The sequence below is a fragment of the Contarinia nasturtii genome, unplaced genomic scaffold, assembly GCF_009176525.2.
Source record: "Contarinia nasturtii isolate CC-2019 unplaced genomic scaffold, AAFC_CNas_1.1 Cnas_scaffold_493, whole genome shotgun sequence".
Lineage (NCBI taxonomy): Eukaryota > Metazoa > Arthropoda > Insecta > Diptera > Cecidomyiidae > Contarinia > Contarinia nasturtii.
In genome coordinates, this window is record NW_022197846.1 from 2,783,466 (window position 1) to 2,804,021 (window position 20,556).

At 33.4% G+C, this 20,556-nt stretch overlaps 2 protein-coding genes across 7 annotated transcripts; both read right to left on the reverse strand.

Annotated features, from left to right (window-relative positions):
* Positions 1 to 369: 369 nt before the first annotated feature.
* Positions 370 to 8,022, reverse strand: LOC116339171 (LIM homeobox transcription factor 1-beta). Its single transcript, XM_031764884.1, has 7 exons — positions 7,584 to 8,022; positions 6,379 to 6,691; positions 2,165 to 2,382; positions 1,873 to 2,063; positions 1,641 to 1,779; positions 1,405 to 1,533; positions 370 to 659 (listed from the first exon to the last, which is right to left on the reverse strand). Exons 1-7 carry the CDS (start codon positions 7,585 to 7,587, stop codon positions 466 to 468), a joined length of 1,188 nt encoding a protein of 395 aa, XP_031620744.1. The 5' UTR covers positions 7,588 to 8,022; the 3' UTR covers positions 370 to 465.
* A 1,806-nt stretch (positions 8,023 to 9,828) lies between these two features.
* Positions 9,829 to 19,479, reverse strand: LOC116339070 (probable palmitoyltransferase ZDHHC14). 6 transcript variants are annotated; one of them, XR_004200958.1, is made up of 11 exons: positions 19,179 to 19,479; positions 17,431 to 18,241; positions 17,208 to 17,368; positions 16,919 to 17,103; positions 16,693 to 16,804; positions 16,387 to 16,544; positions 16,193 to 16,311; positions 15,975 to 16,116; positions 15,812 to 15,884; positions 14,543 to 14,789; positions 12,616 to 12,727 (listed from the first exon to the last, which is right to left on the reverse strand). XR_004200958.1 is itself a non-coding variant. In XM_031764705.1 (10 exons), the coding sequence occupies exons 2-10, from the start codon at positions 17,619 to 17,621 to the stop codon at positions 11,673 to 11,675; spliced, it is 2,196 nt and encodes a 731-aa protein (XP_031620565.1). In that variant the 5' UTR covers positions 17,622 to 18,241; positions 19,179 to 19,473; the 3' UTR covers positions 9,829 to 11,672. The 6 variants fall into 6 exon arrangements, 4 of the variants coding, with proteins under 4 accessions (XP_031620565.1, XP_031620568.1, XP_031620566.1 ...); XR_004200957.1 differs by having other exon boundaries at positions 12,626 to 12,727; positions 14,465 to 14,789; XM_031764705.1 differs by lacking the exon at positions 14,543 to 14,789 and having other exon boundaries at positions 9,829 to 12,727; positions 19,179 to 19,473.
* Positions 19,480 to 20,556: the final 1,077 nt, after the last annotated feature.

Genomic DNA, 20,556 nt, shown 5'->3' on the forward strand with positions numbered 1-20,556 from the left:
TGGTAAAACTAAAATACATGAAGTACGAAAATAATCACCTGTCTGTCACGTTGACAAGCATCATATAGACCTATAGATTACAATCGGCATCATCAATGATGCGCACGTTAACAGCATGCAAAACATTGGAATTTCACGTATTGTTAAATTAACGAAATGAATCAATCCCTGTGTGTTCAGTTTTTTTTAAAGCCTACTTACTTCTTTCATTCCGTCCATAAGTGTGCTGTAAGTGTATGTGGATGCGAGAATAGCGATTGTCACATAAGAATTTCGGACGAATCATTTGGAATACGAGACACACACACAATCACTCTATAATCACAGGATTTAATTTAGAGAACATTTTTTGTTTTGTTTTTTGCTTGCTTTAAATTTAATTTTTATTCATGTTACTACATGATAAACACTTTGTTTTGCCAAAGTAAAAACACACATTTGTTTAATTAAAACATTTCCGTGGATTTACATTCCATCATTGTCATCTGGTTCGTTGGGCTGTCGATTGTTGCATCGAAAATAATAGTTTTGCATTGAGTACAGACGATCGATCGGATTCAATACTTGTGGTGCATTACCCAAAATACGTTGAAACGTTGAATAAGCCAACCCCATAACGGCATTATCTTGAATATCATCGGTGCCGGAGAAATTATCGGCTGCAAAAAAAAACACGTACAGAAAGAACAACACATCAGTTTCAGCAAAAGCGAAGGAATGAAAAAAAAAATTTGTAAATTTGTTTTGATGAGGAAATGAAGATGCAATTTATTTTTATGTATTTAAAATGGTCCCACAGAATGCATAAAATACATCCGCGATTCGATTCAAAAATCGTTCGTTTTTAGCCAAAAGCAAATTATTGAGCGCATAAAATGTTTGCACAATGTCTAAGCGAAAAATAATTTGTCTCGCATCGACCAAATAAATTGAAAATAATACGGCCAAATCGTCGTCTAATCGGAGTTTTTTTTTTAATACAGTTTTTGTTGTCGTTCCAACATATTTTTTTTTTTTCATAATGTGGTTTTTACTTTCGTCGACATCGAGATCAGCCATGGAATTTGTTGAATAGCATATATAGATACGAAAACGATGACTATTATTTGATGATTTGAAGCCCGTTATGGTTGAAAAATCAATGACGCATATTTCGAAGCCATTGAAAGATATAAAAAACACTTGCGATCCGACCCGGTCGACAGCTATTTAGGAAAAACGATTCTTAATGGTCGCTCAACAAAAATTTCGACGTTTTTTATACAAACGAAAAAGAAGGGATAAAAACGGTTCTTTCGATTCGCTTTTAACAAATCCATTTGAAATTGTCTTTGGTTACATATACATATATAAAAAAGATGTGTTATTGGTATTTTCGGAAATTATCACGAGCGAATTAATTACCTGGAAAGTGATGAGAATTTGAACATAGTTCAAATGATTTTATGCCATCCTCTGAATTGTCTTTTTCCTTTTTTATCGAAAAGTTTTGATCGGGCTCGAGATTTGCGTTGCTATAGGAATCTGAATCACCTTGAAGAAATGGATACAAAAGAGAGAGAAAGAGTATAAGAAAAAAAACCAATTGACGCAAACCATAGTGGCAAAAAAAAAAACAAGTCTCACGACGGCTGGCTCACTTTCATGATTGCTTTTTGCTGTGTTTCCATTGGCCGTATTATTTTCTCCCTGCGAATCATTCTCGTTGTCGTGTTTACCGTCTTGTTTGCGTTTTTTCTGGATCTTTTTCACTTTTGCTCGTTGGTTTTGGAACCAGACCTACAATCAAAATGTTTTTTTTTTTTTTTTTTTTTCAAAAATTGATTTTTTTTTTTTCAAAAGTTTTGCTTTTTTTTTAGCGAGATTCTCTACCTGAACAATGCGTAAACTTAATCCAGTTTCTCTGGCCAAATTTTCGCGTACTTTGCGACATGGTTTCGGCGATACGTCGAATGATGCTTTGAAAGCTCTTCGTTGTTGCGTATTTAAAATGGTTCGTGGTCTTTTTGGTCCGCGTCGTCCATCGATTTTCGATGCAAACACATCTTCCGAAAAATATTCATCTAAAAATAATTAAGGCAAATGGAGGCTCATTACAATAAATTGTCTGAATGAAATTATTTTCGGACTTTGCATCGTTGATTTGTCGATTTGTTTTATTTACCATTGTATCCTTTGAGCATTTCAACTTCTTTCTCATAATCGTTACGGCAAAATAATTGGCTTTGCTTAACCACATATTGTTCGCCTTTTTGTAATTGAGATCCGCATACGACGCACACAAAACACTTTAAATGAAACACATTGCTCGCTGTTCGCATCACATATTCTTCCGAACAAATTCTCTTATTGCATCCCAAGCAGTTATTTTTTAAATAAATTCTGGTGGAAAAAAGATTGGAAGAAAACGAAAGAAGAAGAAAAGAAGAATACAATACAAAAGGAGCATGAAAAACAGTTTTTGCAGCATAAGGAAATGCACGCGAATCATTTGAAATGGCAACAAGAACGGGAAAAAATAATCGAAATGAAATAAAAAAGAAAAGAAAAACCTAACTTTCGTTAATAAAGGTTGACTGAATCCATGAAAAACAATACGGCAACTTTTCTTCTTTTTCTTATTGTCTTCATTTTTATTTCTATCTTGTTTTTTTTCTCCTCTCTCTGTGTGTGTGTCATGCAAACAAACATTTCAAGTATTACATTTTAAATTTCTTCACAGAGAACCTTCTTCATCCGCTTTGATTGGGTGTGCGAAAAAAAAGTGAAATCACACACAGAAGAAAAATAAAACAAAGAAGAAAAAAACATACACGAACGGATAAAAACAAATTGACAATAAAAACAGAAATAGCAAACGAACGAATAGTAAAAAAGAGCGTGAACAAACGCGCTATACACGTCGATATATTGCTATGCAAAGAGGAGGAGAGTATGAAGAGAGCGTGAAAGAAGTTTTTGAAATAAGTCGTTCAAATCGAAAATTAGCAATTGAACCTTAAATTATGTATTCTCTCTTTCATTCGATCGATTTAACGTTTGTTGTTGTTTTTTTTTTTGTTTGGCGTTTAACTTTTCTGCTATTGTTTTTTTTTATTTTCGGTATTCAGCCATTGTGATGCATTCCATTCCTTTGACAGTGTGCGCAATACGTGAAAAATTGTTTCCCTTTTTCTCGCTGTGTTTTTTTCGACAAATATTTACTGTTCGCCAACAACAGTTCAGTCACAATGCGCTGCTTCTCATTCTCTGTTCATTTTTTCTGTTGTTGTTGTTATTGTTGATTTGCGCCATTCTGCAGTAGCAGCAGCATTGGTATATCCTTCGTTTTCAACGTAGAGAACGTGGTTGGAAAATATGTTCGATGCCATTCATGAATTCTTCGTTTTTACTCGTCGTTGGCTGCCAACAAATCGTCTTTATTCCAATTTGGATATTAATTTATGGGCATTTGCGTGCGTATACAAGTACATCTATCGTTGAATCTTTTATTCTTCGTTTAACATTTCATGCATATAGAGAAAGTGTTTCGTTCGATCTTATTGGAACGGGGCTGGGTATATTCGCCGAACATTGTTTGAACAATTGATTGACGGCGTTTTCATTAGAAACGCCCTGCACCATCTTCATTGATACATCTGCGATCGAATTTTGGGACTCCGGCATTTTTGAGTCTAATAACAATTCACCTTATTTATTGCGCAGCAATGATACCATTTGACACTGTACAATTGTCACCAAGATAACGTTGGGATCGAAATTGACAATGAAAATAAACTTTATGCAGCAAAAATCTTGAAGACAAACATAAAAGTGCGTATTAGTTTCCATTTTTTTGGGACTGATTTTTTGCAAAATTTATCACCCCAAAATATATTCAGTAGGCGATTCAGGGAATACGAAATATGTGATCTGGTATTTTTGTTTTGTTCATATTGTAATACCGTGGCTGTTTAATAATACCCATTTTTGGTATTGAGGCTGTACAGTGCTCAAATATACATATTGTATTTCGAAATTAGATTCTTGTTTGAAAATAACAAAACGATGAATCGGCACACATCAGCACGGGAAAAAAAATAATACAAGCAACATAGTCAAGAGTAAATGCGACAGATAGAATGAGAGTGACAGAGAGAGGGAGAGGGAGAGAATGAAATGAAGGAGGAAAAAAATGTGAAGCTTTTGTATAGAATGAACAATGGTGAAACTGGAAAAAGAGATTGATATGCTTGTATAGGATGATGTGCAGCCGTAACAGACAGCATCAGCAACAATTTTTTTTGCAAGCATCACAACCACTGCCACTGCCGCAGTTGCTATTTGGTTCGAATGTTCATTCGTTCGTCTATTTCTCGTTGTTGTCTTGGCCGTTTGTTTCTCTCCCTCTCTCTCCCTCTGTCTCTGTTGTCTGTCTCTCGCTTTTTCTTTGTGCGGCACATAGTTTAGAGGGTGGTCTGAGTACGCTCTGCATAGTTTGGACATATTTTAATATATCGAATTACGCGAAAAGAGCGACGAGCGTAGGGAAAAGCGGAACACAGAATGAGATGTATGATGTAAACAAGTGTAACATATTGTTCTTTGAAGTATTTGTATTATTCAATATTTATGGAGTATTTTTTTTTTGTTTTGGGTTGTTATTCGCTACTGCTTTGGCTGTTGTATATGGGTGTTGTGTGCGTGAATTTTTTTCGTTTCAAAATTACTTTGCTTTGTGAATTCACTGTTTGCTTCGATGCCTTTAAGTGTTCTTTGTCATGCCAACTTCCATTGAGAATTATTTGCGAAGCATCGACAAAAGCAAACTTCAAGCACATTTCTTTTTTTTTCAAAATGCAAAGCGAAAAAATCAACGACGAAATATTTTGCATTCTTTTTTTGTTATTTATGTTAAACATATCAAATTAAATCATTTTGACTTTACCGAAATTCAAAGGCTCTTGTACAAAATACGGCATTCTCTTTCTTTTAAACGAATATAATTTACTTAGAGCTCATTTTCCTTGGAATTGAAATTTGATTTAGATTTGGTTATAGAAAGTCGTGGTTTTTGAGGCCAATTATTCGTATTTTTTGTTTCATGTGTGCAGCGACTGATTTTAAATTGTGAATCATAAATTCACCTTTCCGCATCTCTATGAATTTCGAAATGTGTGTTGGAAATTTCGATTGCATAATGAGTGATTTTTTTTTCTGGTGACAGATAAAATATCGTTACCCTTTGAATGAAATTTTTTTAGTTTTGCCTCAAATGGACCGGCATTCATCAGATGCACTCATGTATGAATGATTCAAATATGGCCATTAATTTAAGCATGACATATTTTATGGCATGTTCAAAATAACACGTGTTCTTGATGTTGCTGCTGCTGCTAGAGAGAGCTTTTCAGTGTGATTTTATGGATCGTAAGAACAAACCACGTATAAAAGGCAAAATCAATGTGACCAAAAGTAGTAGTGCAAAGAGGAGAGAAAAAAAACACACACGAAGCAAAACACTTTTCATCATCACCGACGATAGATATATGGGGTGTAACACGCTTAAATTGTATAATTTATCAATGAGCCTACACTTAATTGTCGTCGCGGTAATTTATTCGTTCAAAATTAGCCAATGCCGGTAGTAAGTCAATGGAACCATCTAACATAACTTGTCATTTAGCTAAACTCCTCTCGTTTCCCTCTCATTTAATAGCAAAATAATTCGCTTTTGGTCACGGCTTTTTTGCCAAACGAACCGTCATATTGAATATCTACGTTTTTAACTAGACTACTCAATTTAAAACTACAATTTCCAATTAAAACAGCCTGAGCTACGGAAATCTTTCTTTTCACCCGAAAATAATTTGTAATTCCATAGGAAAAATTCCACAAAATACATGCAATCCACTAAATGCTGACAGCAAATAAAAATGATACAATCCACAATAAAAAAAGTGTTTTTTGTTCTTATAAAAAATTTAACAGAAGGAATATTTTTTCCATTAAAAGCTGGATATAATCGGCCGATGCAAAAGCATTTCAATTGAATTGAAGTTTATTGTAAATTTGTTGGCTGTGAATAAAATTTCAATTCAATTATCCCGCAAATGATACTTAAACAATACTTGAACATCTCTAGATGAGCAATTAGATATACATTTACAGGCATGCGCTGGTTTGGGGAAAATGTGTTGTACGGCGAGTGAATGCAAAATGCAAGCGTGGATTTTCATGTCAACGCGCTTTTTGAATTGGCATTGACCAATTAATGCATTCCATATACATGGCCACATCAGCGGCGATGTTTGCACTTGAAATAAATATATACACACACAGACACCGTGTATGTATAGTATATAAATGTCTATCTGTAACAATTGTATTTTGCCTTACCTTTCATAATCAATTCGACAGTATAGTTTTCCATTGCGAGCAAAACATGAGTGCGTCAAACGTTTCGAGCATGAACAACATTGAAGACACCGTTCATGATAATACGTGTCAACGACTCTCATTATATACTGATCGTATATTGGTTGAATGCATAAGCCGCATAATGTTGTTTCGGGTGCCAATGCAGTTTTACCAATATTATATGTACTACCGTTGGTACATGATGTCAAACTTGTTGTGGTCAATGATGAAATGTCTGGTATTGTCGGAGAAACCGAATTGGCGGAAATAGCTGGTTTAACATCCATCGCAACTGCAAAATGGATAAATAATAATTGAGAAACATTAGAAAATTCGGTCAATTTTTCATACAGATAGGCACTTTGTGAAAACTGAGAACCGTTCTTTTTTTTCAAAAAATCATTTTACACAAATGAGAGATAAAGTCATAATATAGGTTGAGAAATATATGCCGACGGAGTGTTGAGTCATCAAAATAAGTGTCTGTTTCAATTATTTCACGTCATATTTCAATTTCATCGAATAGATGCTTGAGTTATCGAGGAAAGAATGAGTTTTTCCATCAAACTTTCAATTCAATGAAAAGGTCCTATATTTATGATTAAATTTATTTATTCAATTGAGTTACAAAACAATATGCAGGAGATTTCGGTATTCCCGTCGCTTTGTTTAAATTTAAAAAAAAATGGTACCAAGGAAACGTGACTGAATACTTGTTTACATTCAAAAAGTCATTTGTGTTTGACATTTTATCCGAAAGTAATTAGCATATTCGGATATATATATATAAATTGTACGGCGTCAACATTTGTATCAATGTGCTGCCACCCCTGTCGCTGTTATTGTTGACACCACATGCTCATTTGTAATTTGTTTATCAAATTCGAATGACGGAAAATGAGCCAAGACAAACAAAAGAGTGCATTATTGACATAATCAGATTAATTTAGACAATGGCATGAACTGGATTATAGTGGAAAAAGGTGGGTGAATAATCGCCTCAGCCTGAATACACTTTACAAAACACGATGTTGTTTCATGTTTTGATTCATTCAAGATAATCACACATTGTTCCAAAATAAAATGGTCATTTGGGCAGAAAATTACTTTCAATATGTGAGCCATTATGTCAATGATTTGATATCGTCGTTTAGTTAAAAAAAAAAAAAACATTGTTAAATTACACATTGGATAAAGTGTCTTTTTTTAAATCATAATATGCGAATCGTTGCTACTCGAAACACACAGTAACAAATATCAGTTTTATCAATTAATCACAAAAAACTGAGATGACAATTTTCACGTCCTCTAATGGCTGCTTAATTTCACAGATTTATGCACTTTTTTTCATATGATTTATTCGATTTTTTTCACTGTTTTTTTTCATTGGTTGGCTTTTTCCTCAATTCAAGAAATTATCGATACACTCACAAGAAAACACAAACACAAAATTATGCCTTACATTGAATTGTATTTATTAATTTCAAATTACGAAGAGTAAAAAAAAACGATTGTAGCGGCGGTTAATTCAAAAAGGAGCGTTCACTTCGATGTATACATTAATCGCTGAAAACATGTTTCGGTTTGATGTTTTATTTACTTATTTATTTATTTTTTAGCCTCTGATTTCAATGATGTGCCAGTGTGTTCTCTCATCCGTGGAATATGTTCTGTGGGGCGATTCGTGTATGTATGGTGATGATGTTGATGGTATTGGTGTGCGAATGCGCTACACTCCACACTCCCACACGCAGCAGAAAAGAGAAAAAAAGGAAGCATAATCTAAACGCGGGCAGCACATCTCTTGTCAGCAGTACATAATTTCGGTTTCATATGCGAATACAATTTTACATGGTGTGTATCAAGTGGCATTTTCCGCACAAATTCACAAGAAACACGCATACGAAGCTCTCTGCAATCAAATGCAATGGAAAACCAAAGAAGTTCAACACATGCCACTCTCCACCATAATTATCGCATTTTTTTTTTGTTTATCCGTTAATTTAATACAAAATTAACAAAAGACTTTTTCTCGATTCAACTATTATATGCTTAATTGTTTAAGTCGAAAGAGAACTGATTCGTTCGAAAAAATTTGAGCAAAAATCTGCTTCGGCACTTAAACAGTATTTAAATCATCATTAGCTTGACTGGAATGTGTAAAATTCTATACAAAATGATGAGATCTATTTTCATTTCTTAAGTTCACCTCTTCCGAAATAATCGTTTCGATGTCAAATTGAAGTGAACAAAAAGAAATCATTCATCTTGTTTCGTTCATGATCCACTTGAGCGCCAATTCAGCGTCAAGCCAAAACAAAATGAAAACAAAACAAGCATAGCTCAAATAAAGCGCATCTTATTTGGATTTATTCAAAACAGGTGACCTTACATAGCTGTTGAATTATTGTCAATGTTGTTGATGACACTTTGATACAATGAATGTTGAATGAACTAGAAAATGAGACAATGTTGGCGCCGAAGACAGAGCGAGAGAGAGAGAGAAAGAGATTTCAAAATTCGTGCATTGAAATGTCAATGAAATGTATGGGATGATATGAAGGATTTCATCTCGTTTCAAAATCGCTAAATAGTTCAAGTAAATAACATGTAAGCTGGAGAAATGATTGTACTTACCAGACAAAAAGGTTGTATTTTAAGTTGGGCACGCCTCTTCGCATCGAAACCGCCCTCTTTTCATGCTCTCTTGCACATACATGCGAAATGTCGATGACGATTAGACTTACACAAAATATGATATGTGCGTGTGTGTGTGCGCGTGTTTTTATTGTATCTACGTAGTCTTCACTTTATCATTGTCCAAAATGGAGCAATGGAACTATTTGAAAGCAGTCAATAGATCCTCATTTTATACCATCTTCTTCTTATGGTTTTCGTTTCTTTGCGTTTCTCCTCTCAACAGCTCTGAATGACAGAGGAGCAGATCAAATGTTTGCATTATAAATCGATGTTTGGCCATTTTATCAAGTGTATTGGCACATCGGATTTGGGGAAAATGAAAAAGAAAAAGAACGTGCCGTTGGCAGTGTATACACATCCTTTTTGAACACAAACTTGGTCGCTCTTTATACTTTGTGTGTTTTCAATATCCGCCATTGGGTTTTTCATTCTTAACCAGTGTGTAGCAAGTGAATCTCAAGTTGATATTGATGTACAAAAAGAAGAAGCCAGTTGAGAGTAACATCAATTCAATGAGAATCGTATTTTACAAGAAAAAAAATTGTCCCGATATTTTTTTTTCTCTTACATTTTTGATTATTTGTACGAACAGGTTATTACAATATGCTTGAATTGTGCAAACCTAAGACGAATTGGCGCGATTATTCTGAAGTTTTTTTTCTTCTTTTCGCTATAGTTTTTTGTTCGTCTACATATTATAAATGAAGGGGAAAAAAACATTGATTTAGATTTTATTTTAGTCAACATTTTATTTCAAATAATTCTTTTTCATGATACAAAATAGGATCTTTGTCGTTTGTTTAATTTCATCTGTTTAGACCGTTTATTGGTTTGTTGCACAAAAATGAAAAAATAAGAAGTAAAGAAAAATTATAACCGTTGTGTGCCATTCAAAGTGGCATCGATCCTTTGTTTATACAATATAATTTTTACATGAATACAAAACATAGACTATTTCATTTTTGTTTCATTGTTAGATCGCATGTTTTTCGCCCATTTTCTTGCAATTGTTTTTTCTTTCTTCTTCTTTTATTTTGTTTCAATAATAATTTTCTTAAATAATTTCTGTCTTATATTTAAGGCATTTTACCAAATGACACATTTCGTTTTCATTCGATGGTTGTAAATATATATATTTATATGTGAATACATGCGGTCGCATATCGATTTGTTTATAAGATAGGCATTTTTTTTGTCTATCTTTCATTTCAATATATATATCTCAGTGTATATATATATATACAGATTAAAATCCAGTCGTCTATTTACAGTGTTTTATTTTATGTTTTCACCTCACAAAATATAATTTTTCCCAAAGAATTGATAAAAGTAAAAAAATATATATATTTATGTGTGTGTATGTATTTATATTTTTATATGCACGAATGTATATGCGAAAATGTGTGCGATGGTAACCGTCAATCGCACCTGTAGTCGATCTGTTTGTTGATAGAATAAGAACCAAGGTGAGGGGAAAAGTGAAAGCAGAGAGAGTAAGTGTATGTGATTTGAAAATGCAACAAGAACAGAGAGTCGCAAGCCATCCATAGGTTCAATCTACCGATGCTGAAGATACGGTCTTTGTAAGGCGATTGAAACGAAATGTGTGATGTTTTGGTCGAATCGCGATTTCACACACTCTCTTTCTCTCCCTTTTGACTATTCAAGCGTTCTTGCAATGGCATTCCAATTTAATCTTCGATAATAATTAAAGTCAAATGTATAATCTCGTCTTAGTTTTGTAATCTCGCGTTTCTTATTTCACCTAATAGCAGACTCTGGCGTTATTCAAATGCTTGACCATGATTATTATACATGAACTACTTTTCTTGAATAATTATTTGTAATCATTATCTGATTGCACGTGGTACTGATTTTATGAACATCAAATGAAGATGATAAACATTTATTTTGAAATTGCAAAAGTTTTAGAAATAATCAATAGAAATATCTTCGTTTTCGACCATTTATTAAAATGGAATATTTCAAGGCATCATTTAATTCAATTGTTTGACGAAGCTAGATGTCTTGTCGATTGCTGAAAATGAAGCAAACGAAAGTATATACATTTTTTCTTTATCCACCATCATCATTTCGATTGGGCTTTGTTGCCGAACGTTTTAACACAGTCAACTCATTAGGTGATTCGAACCGGCTAAGTGTAACACGAGCAAAGAGTTTTTTATAGCAAAGATGGTCTTAACAGTTGGTTACAACTATTGCCATCATTTTGTGAAGCATTTAATTCAAGAGACAATACGAAGATGCTTCTGGTGCAATGCAGTTTCAATTTTTGTTTCTCTGGACTTTGGCATTTCATTGATGATAACGATTATGCACTTTCAATAATAAATTTATTCTATTTTTGAAATTCTGAAAACTGATTATTAATCAAGCTAGTATCACATGCCTACCGATAATGTCTAAAACATTTTGAATAATAAATCATATTCATAATCTGTTATCATGATTACCAATTTGCCTGACTCTCAATGATTTCGATGCAATTTAAATCAAATGATCGATGCTGATTCATGTGGATGATGTATGAGTTTGTCAAGTGCGATGCATGTTCAACTAATATTTTCGATGCTAATATTTGCATCTTCTATACTATCCAAATCGAGCGCTGTATCAATCATTGTGGTATCATGTAATGATCGTAAATATGAACCATTGCCATTTTCGGTGTCACCAATCATGTCAGTGGATATTGTTGTGTCGTTGAACAATTTTTTCGAAACATTCAAACGTGCATCGTCACTGTTGACAGCGGTAGCAGCGCTTAACGATTGTTTCGTTCTTTTATTCGAATTGAATTTATTGTTGTTGTTGGTGCCGCTATTCAAACCGGTTGTATCGTTTGATTTAAATATTTTTGCCATTGAACTGGTTTTTGGTGTATTGACTATTGCCAGCGTTGGATCGTCCAAATCTAAATCGTTTAAATTATCGCTTAACATTTTTGATGACTTAATGGACTGATTGATTATTGACTCAATGTTGTTTAAATGGAGTGTATTGTCCGCATTTAAATTGTCACCTTTGATTGGCAATGTTGTGGTGTCCACTGCCAAAATGTCGTTAGCACTAACAGCGACAGCGGCCGTGATCGTGCCAATTTTGACCATTGGATCGCATTCATTACTTACATTCGAATAGACGTGCAAATTTGGATCGGTGCTAGGCATTCTCAATATATTATCGACTATATGATTCGTTGCTGATTGATTTATTGTATTGGCCGTTGATATCGTCGTTTCGTTACCATTTGTTTGTGTTTGCATTGCTGGCGATATATTGCAATAAACATTCTCTAACATTTGATTATTATTCGTTGTTTGAACGTTTGGCGTCGTCGTGCCCGCTGTTGCCAACGCCGCCACCACCACCGCTGTTTTCACCGGTGACATTATCGTCGTATCATTTTGATCGAACGTTTGCACTGTATCATCGTCTAAATTATCACAAAATAGATTATTATAACTGCCTTTCATATTATTGAATGGTGTTAAATTTCCTAATGTGTCGGTATCCATATTTGGTAACATATCATCGTTTATCGCCACTGATTGCATCGATGTTGGATTCTCATTTTCCACTAAATTGGCCACACTGTTTGAATTACCTGTATACACATCACCATACACACATGAAAAATATGCGCAGATTTGTGCGGAAACGGTGGGGAAAGAAGAATAGAAAGAAAATATTAAATTAGTCTTGACCAAATGAACTCATTTGAAGAAAAAAAAAAAACTAGATATAACGCAAGTGAATGGAAATAAATTGATTTTTTATCAATATTAATAATATTTGCTTTTCAAACCGAAAGCATTTGTCTCTCATGCTCTTTTTTTATATATCTATTATTATTTATGTATTTGGTAAAAAAATGTAAAACAGCGATATATAGCAAAACACAATGCAAATCATAATATCGTCATTCATAAGTGATAAAATTTCAATGTATGTAAAAGCTAACGAAAAAGAAAAACTTTTGCAAATCACAACTGTCTCAAGTGCTTAATTTCTGGCAAACTTTAACGGATTAGTTTTTATTTATTTATTTTATTTCTATGGATTAATTGGACACTATTTATCTTATGGATTTAATTGTAAAAAGCAATGAAGCAATTAGCCTAAATGATTAGATTCTCTTGTATCTGATACTTTTTTAATGTGGAAAGTACACGAAATTCGAACCAAAAAAGCTCATTTTTGTTAACATATTCCATTTGTTTTCGTTTTCGGTTTATGGATAAAGCAAATTCAACGGAAAAAATAGCAAAAGAATTGATGCACACCATCTAGAATGGAATGAGTGTGAAACGATTGGCAATTGGCGTATTACTTTCGCACGAGAAAAAAAATGTATATTTTTGAACGAGAAAAAAAAAGGTAAAATGAAAATCATAAAAATCAGTGTGAAAATGTGTGTACATATTTTTTTTTTTTGCGCATTTATAAACGTGTGGAATATTTGAATTTATTAGCCACTCACCCAAATGTGTTCATTGTTTGTCGCATGAATTCGACATGAATCTTGAGTGGAGTTGTTAATCTCCGAAGCAAAATGATTGATGTGTGTGTGTGTTTTTTTTTTTTTTTGAATTTTTGGGAGCAGAGAAAGAGTGTTGCGCCAAACAGACAGATAGATAGCGACACAGGAAAAAAATGGCATAGAAGAATAAATTGTATTACATTCAATTAATATGCGAAAATCATTAAATTGTAAATAGATTTGTTCAAATAGCAATAAATGCCTTAAAATCTATATATTATAATCTAAAAAAAAAGTTGTAACGCCGTCTAATCCAAGATCTGCATCAAATAAATTGCATTTTTTTAGAGAGTGGAAAAAGATGTTCAAACGAGAGGAAAAACGGGATGTCTAGTGTCTGGTCAATGGAAATGGATTTGTTTTAGTAATTTAGTGCAATGGCGTTGCGTGTATGTTTGAGTGAGAGAGAGAGAGAGGGGGAAAACAGCAACTATAATAATAACCACTATATTCGATTTGTGATTTTACGTAAGTGTTTGTTTGTGTTTTTTGTGTGTATGTGTGTACGTTCGGGTTAAAAAGAAAAATAGAATCTAAAACGAAAAAATTATCAAGAACAAAAAAAGATAGATAATAATTCTTGCATAGGAATTCGGTGTATATACTGAGTTAATATATGTCAAGCGTGTTGTTTTTGTTTGTTGTTGAACACAATCGAAAATTAAAAAAAAAAAGAAGTGAAAAAGATCAATCGAAAATTAACAAAACAAAAAAAAAAGAAGAAGAAAAGAAAGAAAAAAATCAATTCAAAATAGAAAATCAAACATTATTTTCTCAAAAGAAGAAAGAAAAAAAACGAACTTGTTGGAGGTGAATCAAACGGTGATTAAGGTATTAGAAATTGCTCGTTAGTTGATTTTGTTTTGCGGTAGTACCAACCCTCTTGATTATGTACGGAATCACATTGATGATAAATTGGTTTTCGATTGGTTTTTTTATCTTTGGTTTGTTTTTTTGGTTTGGTTTAGAAGAAAGCATATTGAAATTGCGCGTTTGTGTCATTGTACATTCACTATTTGCTATTTTAGATTTTAGTTTTTAATAATTGCTTGAAATTGAGTTGATTTCATTTTCATTGTGGGGTTTGTTTTGATTTAGTAAACAGAGATGTTTTTTAGCTGTGTCCCTATAATAAAAAAATAAATCATTGCATTTCTATTAATCTCATTTCTAAATTATTAATTATTTTATAATTATGTTGTTGTTGTTTTTTTCTTTGTTGAGTGCTTAGTTAGGGTAGATTGTGAATTTTTGCAAATTGGTGCTAAATTATGTATAATAGTTCAGTCTTTTCCCAGTGAGTTAATGTCTCATATCTCATATATATATATATATATATTGTTCATTTAATTCTAGCCCAGCTCACATTCTTGAGATCAATTGGAGTGTGACGGTATATTTGAGTTAAGAAACTTGTAAATTTTTCTTTTTGTTTTAAAATTAGTCCCCGCAAACGTTGTTGTTGGTGGGTGCAATTGCATTTGAAATGGATGGAATATGCTTATGTTTGCATTCTATCTACTAAAATTGCTTATAGTTTTTCTTTCATCATTGTTTTTTTTTTTTTTTTTTGTAATGACACATGAGATTTGTGCGTGTATTTTTACTTATGATTTGCGTCGTCCACATTTTGTTTGCTACTCGTGTCCCATTCATTGTTATTATCATGTGATTGAATATTTGGAATTGGATGTGGTTTAGTTGTGATATTTTTACCGGTGCCATACACATAATCCGTGTAAGCTTGTTTCATTTCACACTTTTTTTGTGGTATATAGACACGATACTGTGTTGGAATTAACGTTGATTTCAATTTTATGTGTGATGGTGTCAAATGAGATGGTGACGATATCGTCGACGATGGCGACGATGTCAATGAAGCCAATGACGACGACGAAGATGTCGTTGAAGATGACAATGGTATACGTTCACGTTTTTTTAATTCGATAAAATTTAATCGTTGTTCACGTTCAATATTACGTTCAACGGTCGGACTAAAAATCCGATTTATATTTATAATTTTAATCGGTTGACGCATTTTGCGTACACGTCCATTGTTTGTTCCATCATTGTGGTTTTTTGTTAAATATGGCGATTTTGCCAACACGCATCGTCTATCAAATGGTCTACGCTGCAAACTTAACTTACCCGTTTTTAAGTTGTCATAGCTTCGTTGTCGATATTTACCGGGCTTATTGCTACTGATTAAATTATTATCAATCTGAAAACAATGAAAACACAGTGGTAATGAAGCCATTCGTCATATCGAAATGAAGACAAAACAAAGAAAAAATGGTGTCGAAACACTTACTTCGTTGTCATAATATTTCGTTTTTTGTATATGTGTGTTATTGCTTAATGGTTGCAAAACAATTGACTGTTGGCCGTTAAATCGATTGTTGTCCGTTGCTTGCATATCGGATACGATATACTCTTCGGTTACTTCTCCACGCCTAAAATGTAAATCAAATCGGTTTTTAATGTTACATATCGCAATTCTCTTGCACACCTCAAACTAATTTAACATACCGATCGATCAACGATGGTGCCATCGGTCCACAGAGAATAAAGCAACAATTCGAGCATATATTCCCATGTGAATATGGATTTTTTATTTGTTGTGCTCCTTTGGAAAATGACCCTTTTATCTAAATGATTAAATAAAACATTTTAAAATATTTGACCGAATGGTGTTACAGTTTCTCATGTATTGTTTAGCTTACATCTTCGTTGGTGGTTTGATCGCTTGTTGTTAAATATGTATGAAAACCAGCCAATCCTATCACAGACCATATTGAAAAGAAGCAAATCAGTGTTACAATTACAGTAAATGGGTGATCTTTAACTATTTCGATGAATTCGTCGTTTCCACCTTTTCCTACTGTATGTGTTACCCGTGTGCCAAAACGAAGGAAGAAAAAAAAAGAAGCGGAACGATAATATGCCAATTAGTATTAATGAAATCAATGTAATGCAGCTTAAGAGAAACAAAAAAAACGATGACCAAAGAAAATTGATGCGTGACTTACATAAAACTAAATGCGTAACTGAACACGAAAATATAAACACGGCTAAAAATGCTAGAGATACGATGAACATATAAAAAAATCGATAGTTTCTCTTTCCAACGCAGTTGCCCACCTGAAATTAAAATGAAAATGGCAATCAACGTTAAATAGGCGAAGTGGCACTTTAATTGATATCATATCACTATATCGCACTTTAAATCGATTGCGCATACAGCTATATACTAACCCATGGACAATGATGGTCAAAGCGATCAACACAGTTATCGCAAAGGCTGCAATGAGATGCTCTCGGTGGGCGAAATATTTTACAGGTGAAACAATACTTCAGTTTAACAGTTTGACCTTTAACTAGAATTTCTTTTGTACGTGGTGGTGGTCGATAAGTTGGACTATTCAATGAATTTGGCACTTCTACAGAAAAAAAAAAAACAAATAAGACACAGTGGAATGTGTTGTGGTTAGAGTGATTTGGCAGTGGTGCCAACAAATGTTCATGGTCAATGGAAATAAGTTACCAATTTGTTTTTCGATGTAGGCGGCTTCATCTTGGAGCGCACGTGGAATAACGCCAGGATCAGTGAATGTCGTTCGTAGTAACGAGCTCATTGTGAAGACGTATAAAATAGCTCCAACAATTGGTATGGCAGAGGTAATATTTGTTGTAAGGTACGGACAACTATAATTGAAGACACATTATTATTAGGCTGTTGAGTCATGTCACATTACAAATACACTTACTCATATACAAAGAACAGTGCACTGGTTCCACTTATCAGGAATACGGTTAAGTAGAAGATTCCTGTGTTGGGTGCTGACATTAAGTAACCATCGCAATAGAATTTATTCCGGCCGGAAAAAACTTCCCATTTTCGGGTCGTTCGGGTGTTTGGTGCCATTCTCCAGCAACAGCAACAGTACAGCAATCTCATTTAACTAAATAATCCGTTTGGATCGCGCACGCTCGAATATAAACTATCATCGACAGGAGGCAATACATCGAATTTTGAAAAAAAAAAAAAATCATACGACAAACGGCAAATACCACGGAAAACGTCTTGGTAACCGTAACGCGTACTCATTCAATTTATCTCTTTGTATATCTTTATATGTATATCTCTCTTTTTTTAATCGCACCGATTATATTATTTAATTTTAATTTCTATCTTCTATTTCAATAATATAATTTTCAGTACAATTGACACACAACCCGTTGAGGTGCTAGAATTACATGCACGCAATATTTTTTTTCTATACGTTTCTTTTTATCTAATTACTATCATTCCAAAACAATTTTATATGGCTTTTTAATTTCTATATACGGTTCAATTGATGCATAACAACAACAAACAAAAATTCGTTTTTATTGCTTTGCAAATTGCGCGCGCGGTGTGTGATGTGTGTGAGGAGTGCTGATTGCTGTTCGAGTGTGTGTGTGTGTGTGTTGTATTCTGCCTCTCTAGCTTTGATCAACTCGAATACGGAAACTGTTCATTTGTACAAAAATGAAAATAATCGATCGTTGTTGTCACCATTAGCATAGATTCACACTCTGAAAATCGAATGTCAAAGAAAGAGAAAAAAAGGCGTTAAATGAATGAATGATAAAAATACACTCAACAATCAAATGTTTCGTCGGAATCGCCAACGCTATTGGCCTAACCAAATATTATATGTTTGTGTTTTTGTACATTTTTTTTATCATTGGCAATGATTCATTGCTTTTTTTTTTGTCGTGCGCGCATTGCTGGAATTGTATTTTTTTATTGTTCACAGGCCGCTTCATCATATGTGACATTAACGACGTCGTACAATTACAGTCGAATCAAATGCTCTTTATTTTGGTATTTTTATGAGCTCTTCTCTAATATGTATGTGTCATGCGAACGCACATGAATTCGAAAAACCACACAATATTCACTCGGCAAGGATTCGAAATGTATGAATTTATTTAAGAATTAAAAAAAATGAGCAAAAGAAAGTCCCCACGTACATTGTATTTTTGAAACTCAACCATACAGTCTATCTCATATCCATTTTTGTAATGAACGACGTGAAAAAAGCAAACAAAAAAACAAAACAAAGTATACGCAAATTGAAAACACCACACACCAAAATAAAAACGGTGAATTGATTAAAAAAAGGAGTATTAGTTAGAGTGAGATAGAAAAACAAAATCGCCTTTTGCGGACGAGGCTTCGACAAATGTGGTTAAAAAAAACGATTTCACTTGCTTTGATTGAATATTGAGGGTTTTTTGTTTCATTAAATTTCTTACTTTATGATCACAATTGAACACATCTAAAACATATATTATCTACATTCTGATTACGATTACAAATTTTTTCGATATCGGGATTGAATACACAAAACTTCAAGCACAAGCAACTACATAATTCACTCTCGCAACACTAATTGTTTTCATAGTTTTTCTTATTGTTTCTCTGCTTTGTCTTGTCACTCTCTCTATCTCTCTTCTTCCATTTTACCTTTTTGTACAAATGAGATGTTCAAAAATCAGCCTGCATTTTTGTCATATAGTTGTATGATTTTAATTAAATGCTGAAGGTGCTTTCGAATTTCAATCACACACATACACAATGCTTTGGTTGTTGTGTTTTTTTCTTTTCGTCGTTCGTGTGTGGAAAATGATGAATGAATAAAATTATACGTCAATTCATCATGAGTAAATGAGTTTGACAGTTGCAAGTATTGCCAGCGCACGGATTTAAACTGAACCACTGCCGCTCAAGTGGTGTCGTTTCGGTTGACCATTTCGGCGAACAAATTGCTTGTGTGCTTCATACAATAGCATGTGGAAAAAAAAATTATTTAATTTTTCGGATCACGACACAATTACGTAATTATCGATTTTATTTATAAGAATATTTTTTACGACATTTTCACATAGAAATGACCGACTAACGATTGTTATTTTGTGTGCGAATAATGTGAACTAGACCTTATGTTAAATTTTTTCTTTTTTTGAATGAGCTTCGTTAAAAATTCGATGCAGCATTTAAATTCAATTGAAAAAAAACAGTCGTTTATTTGGTTTTCAATGTTTATTTGATTTAGTTTTTTTTATTGTTTTTTCTTTTCATTTTATGATTCAAATGTATATTTTTTAGCTTTATATCACTGTCACAGCAATTTTTTGCTGATAAACAATGCGTTTTTTTTTGTATTTCGATTGTTGAATTGTATTTGAGAAAAAAATTCCAAGAAAATACAATTTTCAATCAATCTAACTAAATTTTTGTTCAGTTTTGCGCTTGGCTCACGCTCCTCTTTGAGTTTACGGTTTTCCTTTTCCAATTTACAAACTTTCTCTTTCAATGTACGAACTTCCTCTTCGAGTTGACGATTTTTCTAGGGGGGAGACACAAAAGAATAAATTCCGAATCCCCTATATAAGTTACTAATCCAGCTATTCCACTAATCCAAAAACACAAATGTGAAATCGAAACTATTTTTCCTATTCCATGCACTGTTTCCGTCAAAAATGCTAATTCTGCTATTCCGCACTATTCCACTAATCCATCAATAAACGTCAAAAGAATTGTCAAATAGATTTGATGTGAAACAATTTTTGCTATTCCATGCACTGTTTCGCTATTCCACGCGAATCCATTCACAGACGTTGCTATTTTATTGCAATCTCTTAAATCTTTACACTAAAAGTCTAATCCTATTCAACGTGTCTGCCCCCTAGCGATTTTTCATTTCAACATCGAATTGTTGCCCTCTGACCACTCCAAGACGATTGGCCAATGGCCATATCCTGTGCAATTCTTCTATTGCCGTCGGCACTTCTTTCAGCCACGATTCGTTCTGCCAAATTGTGATGAACTGAAGTGTGAAGAA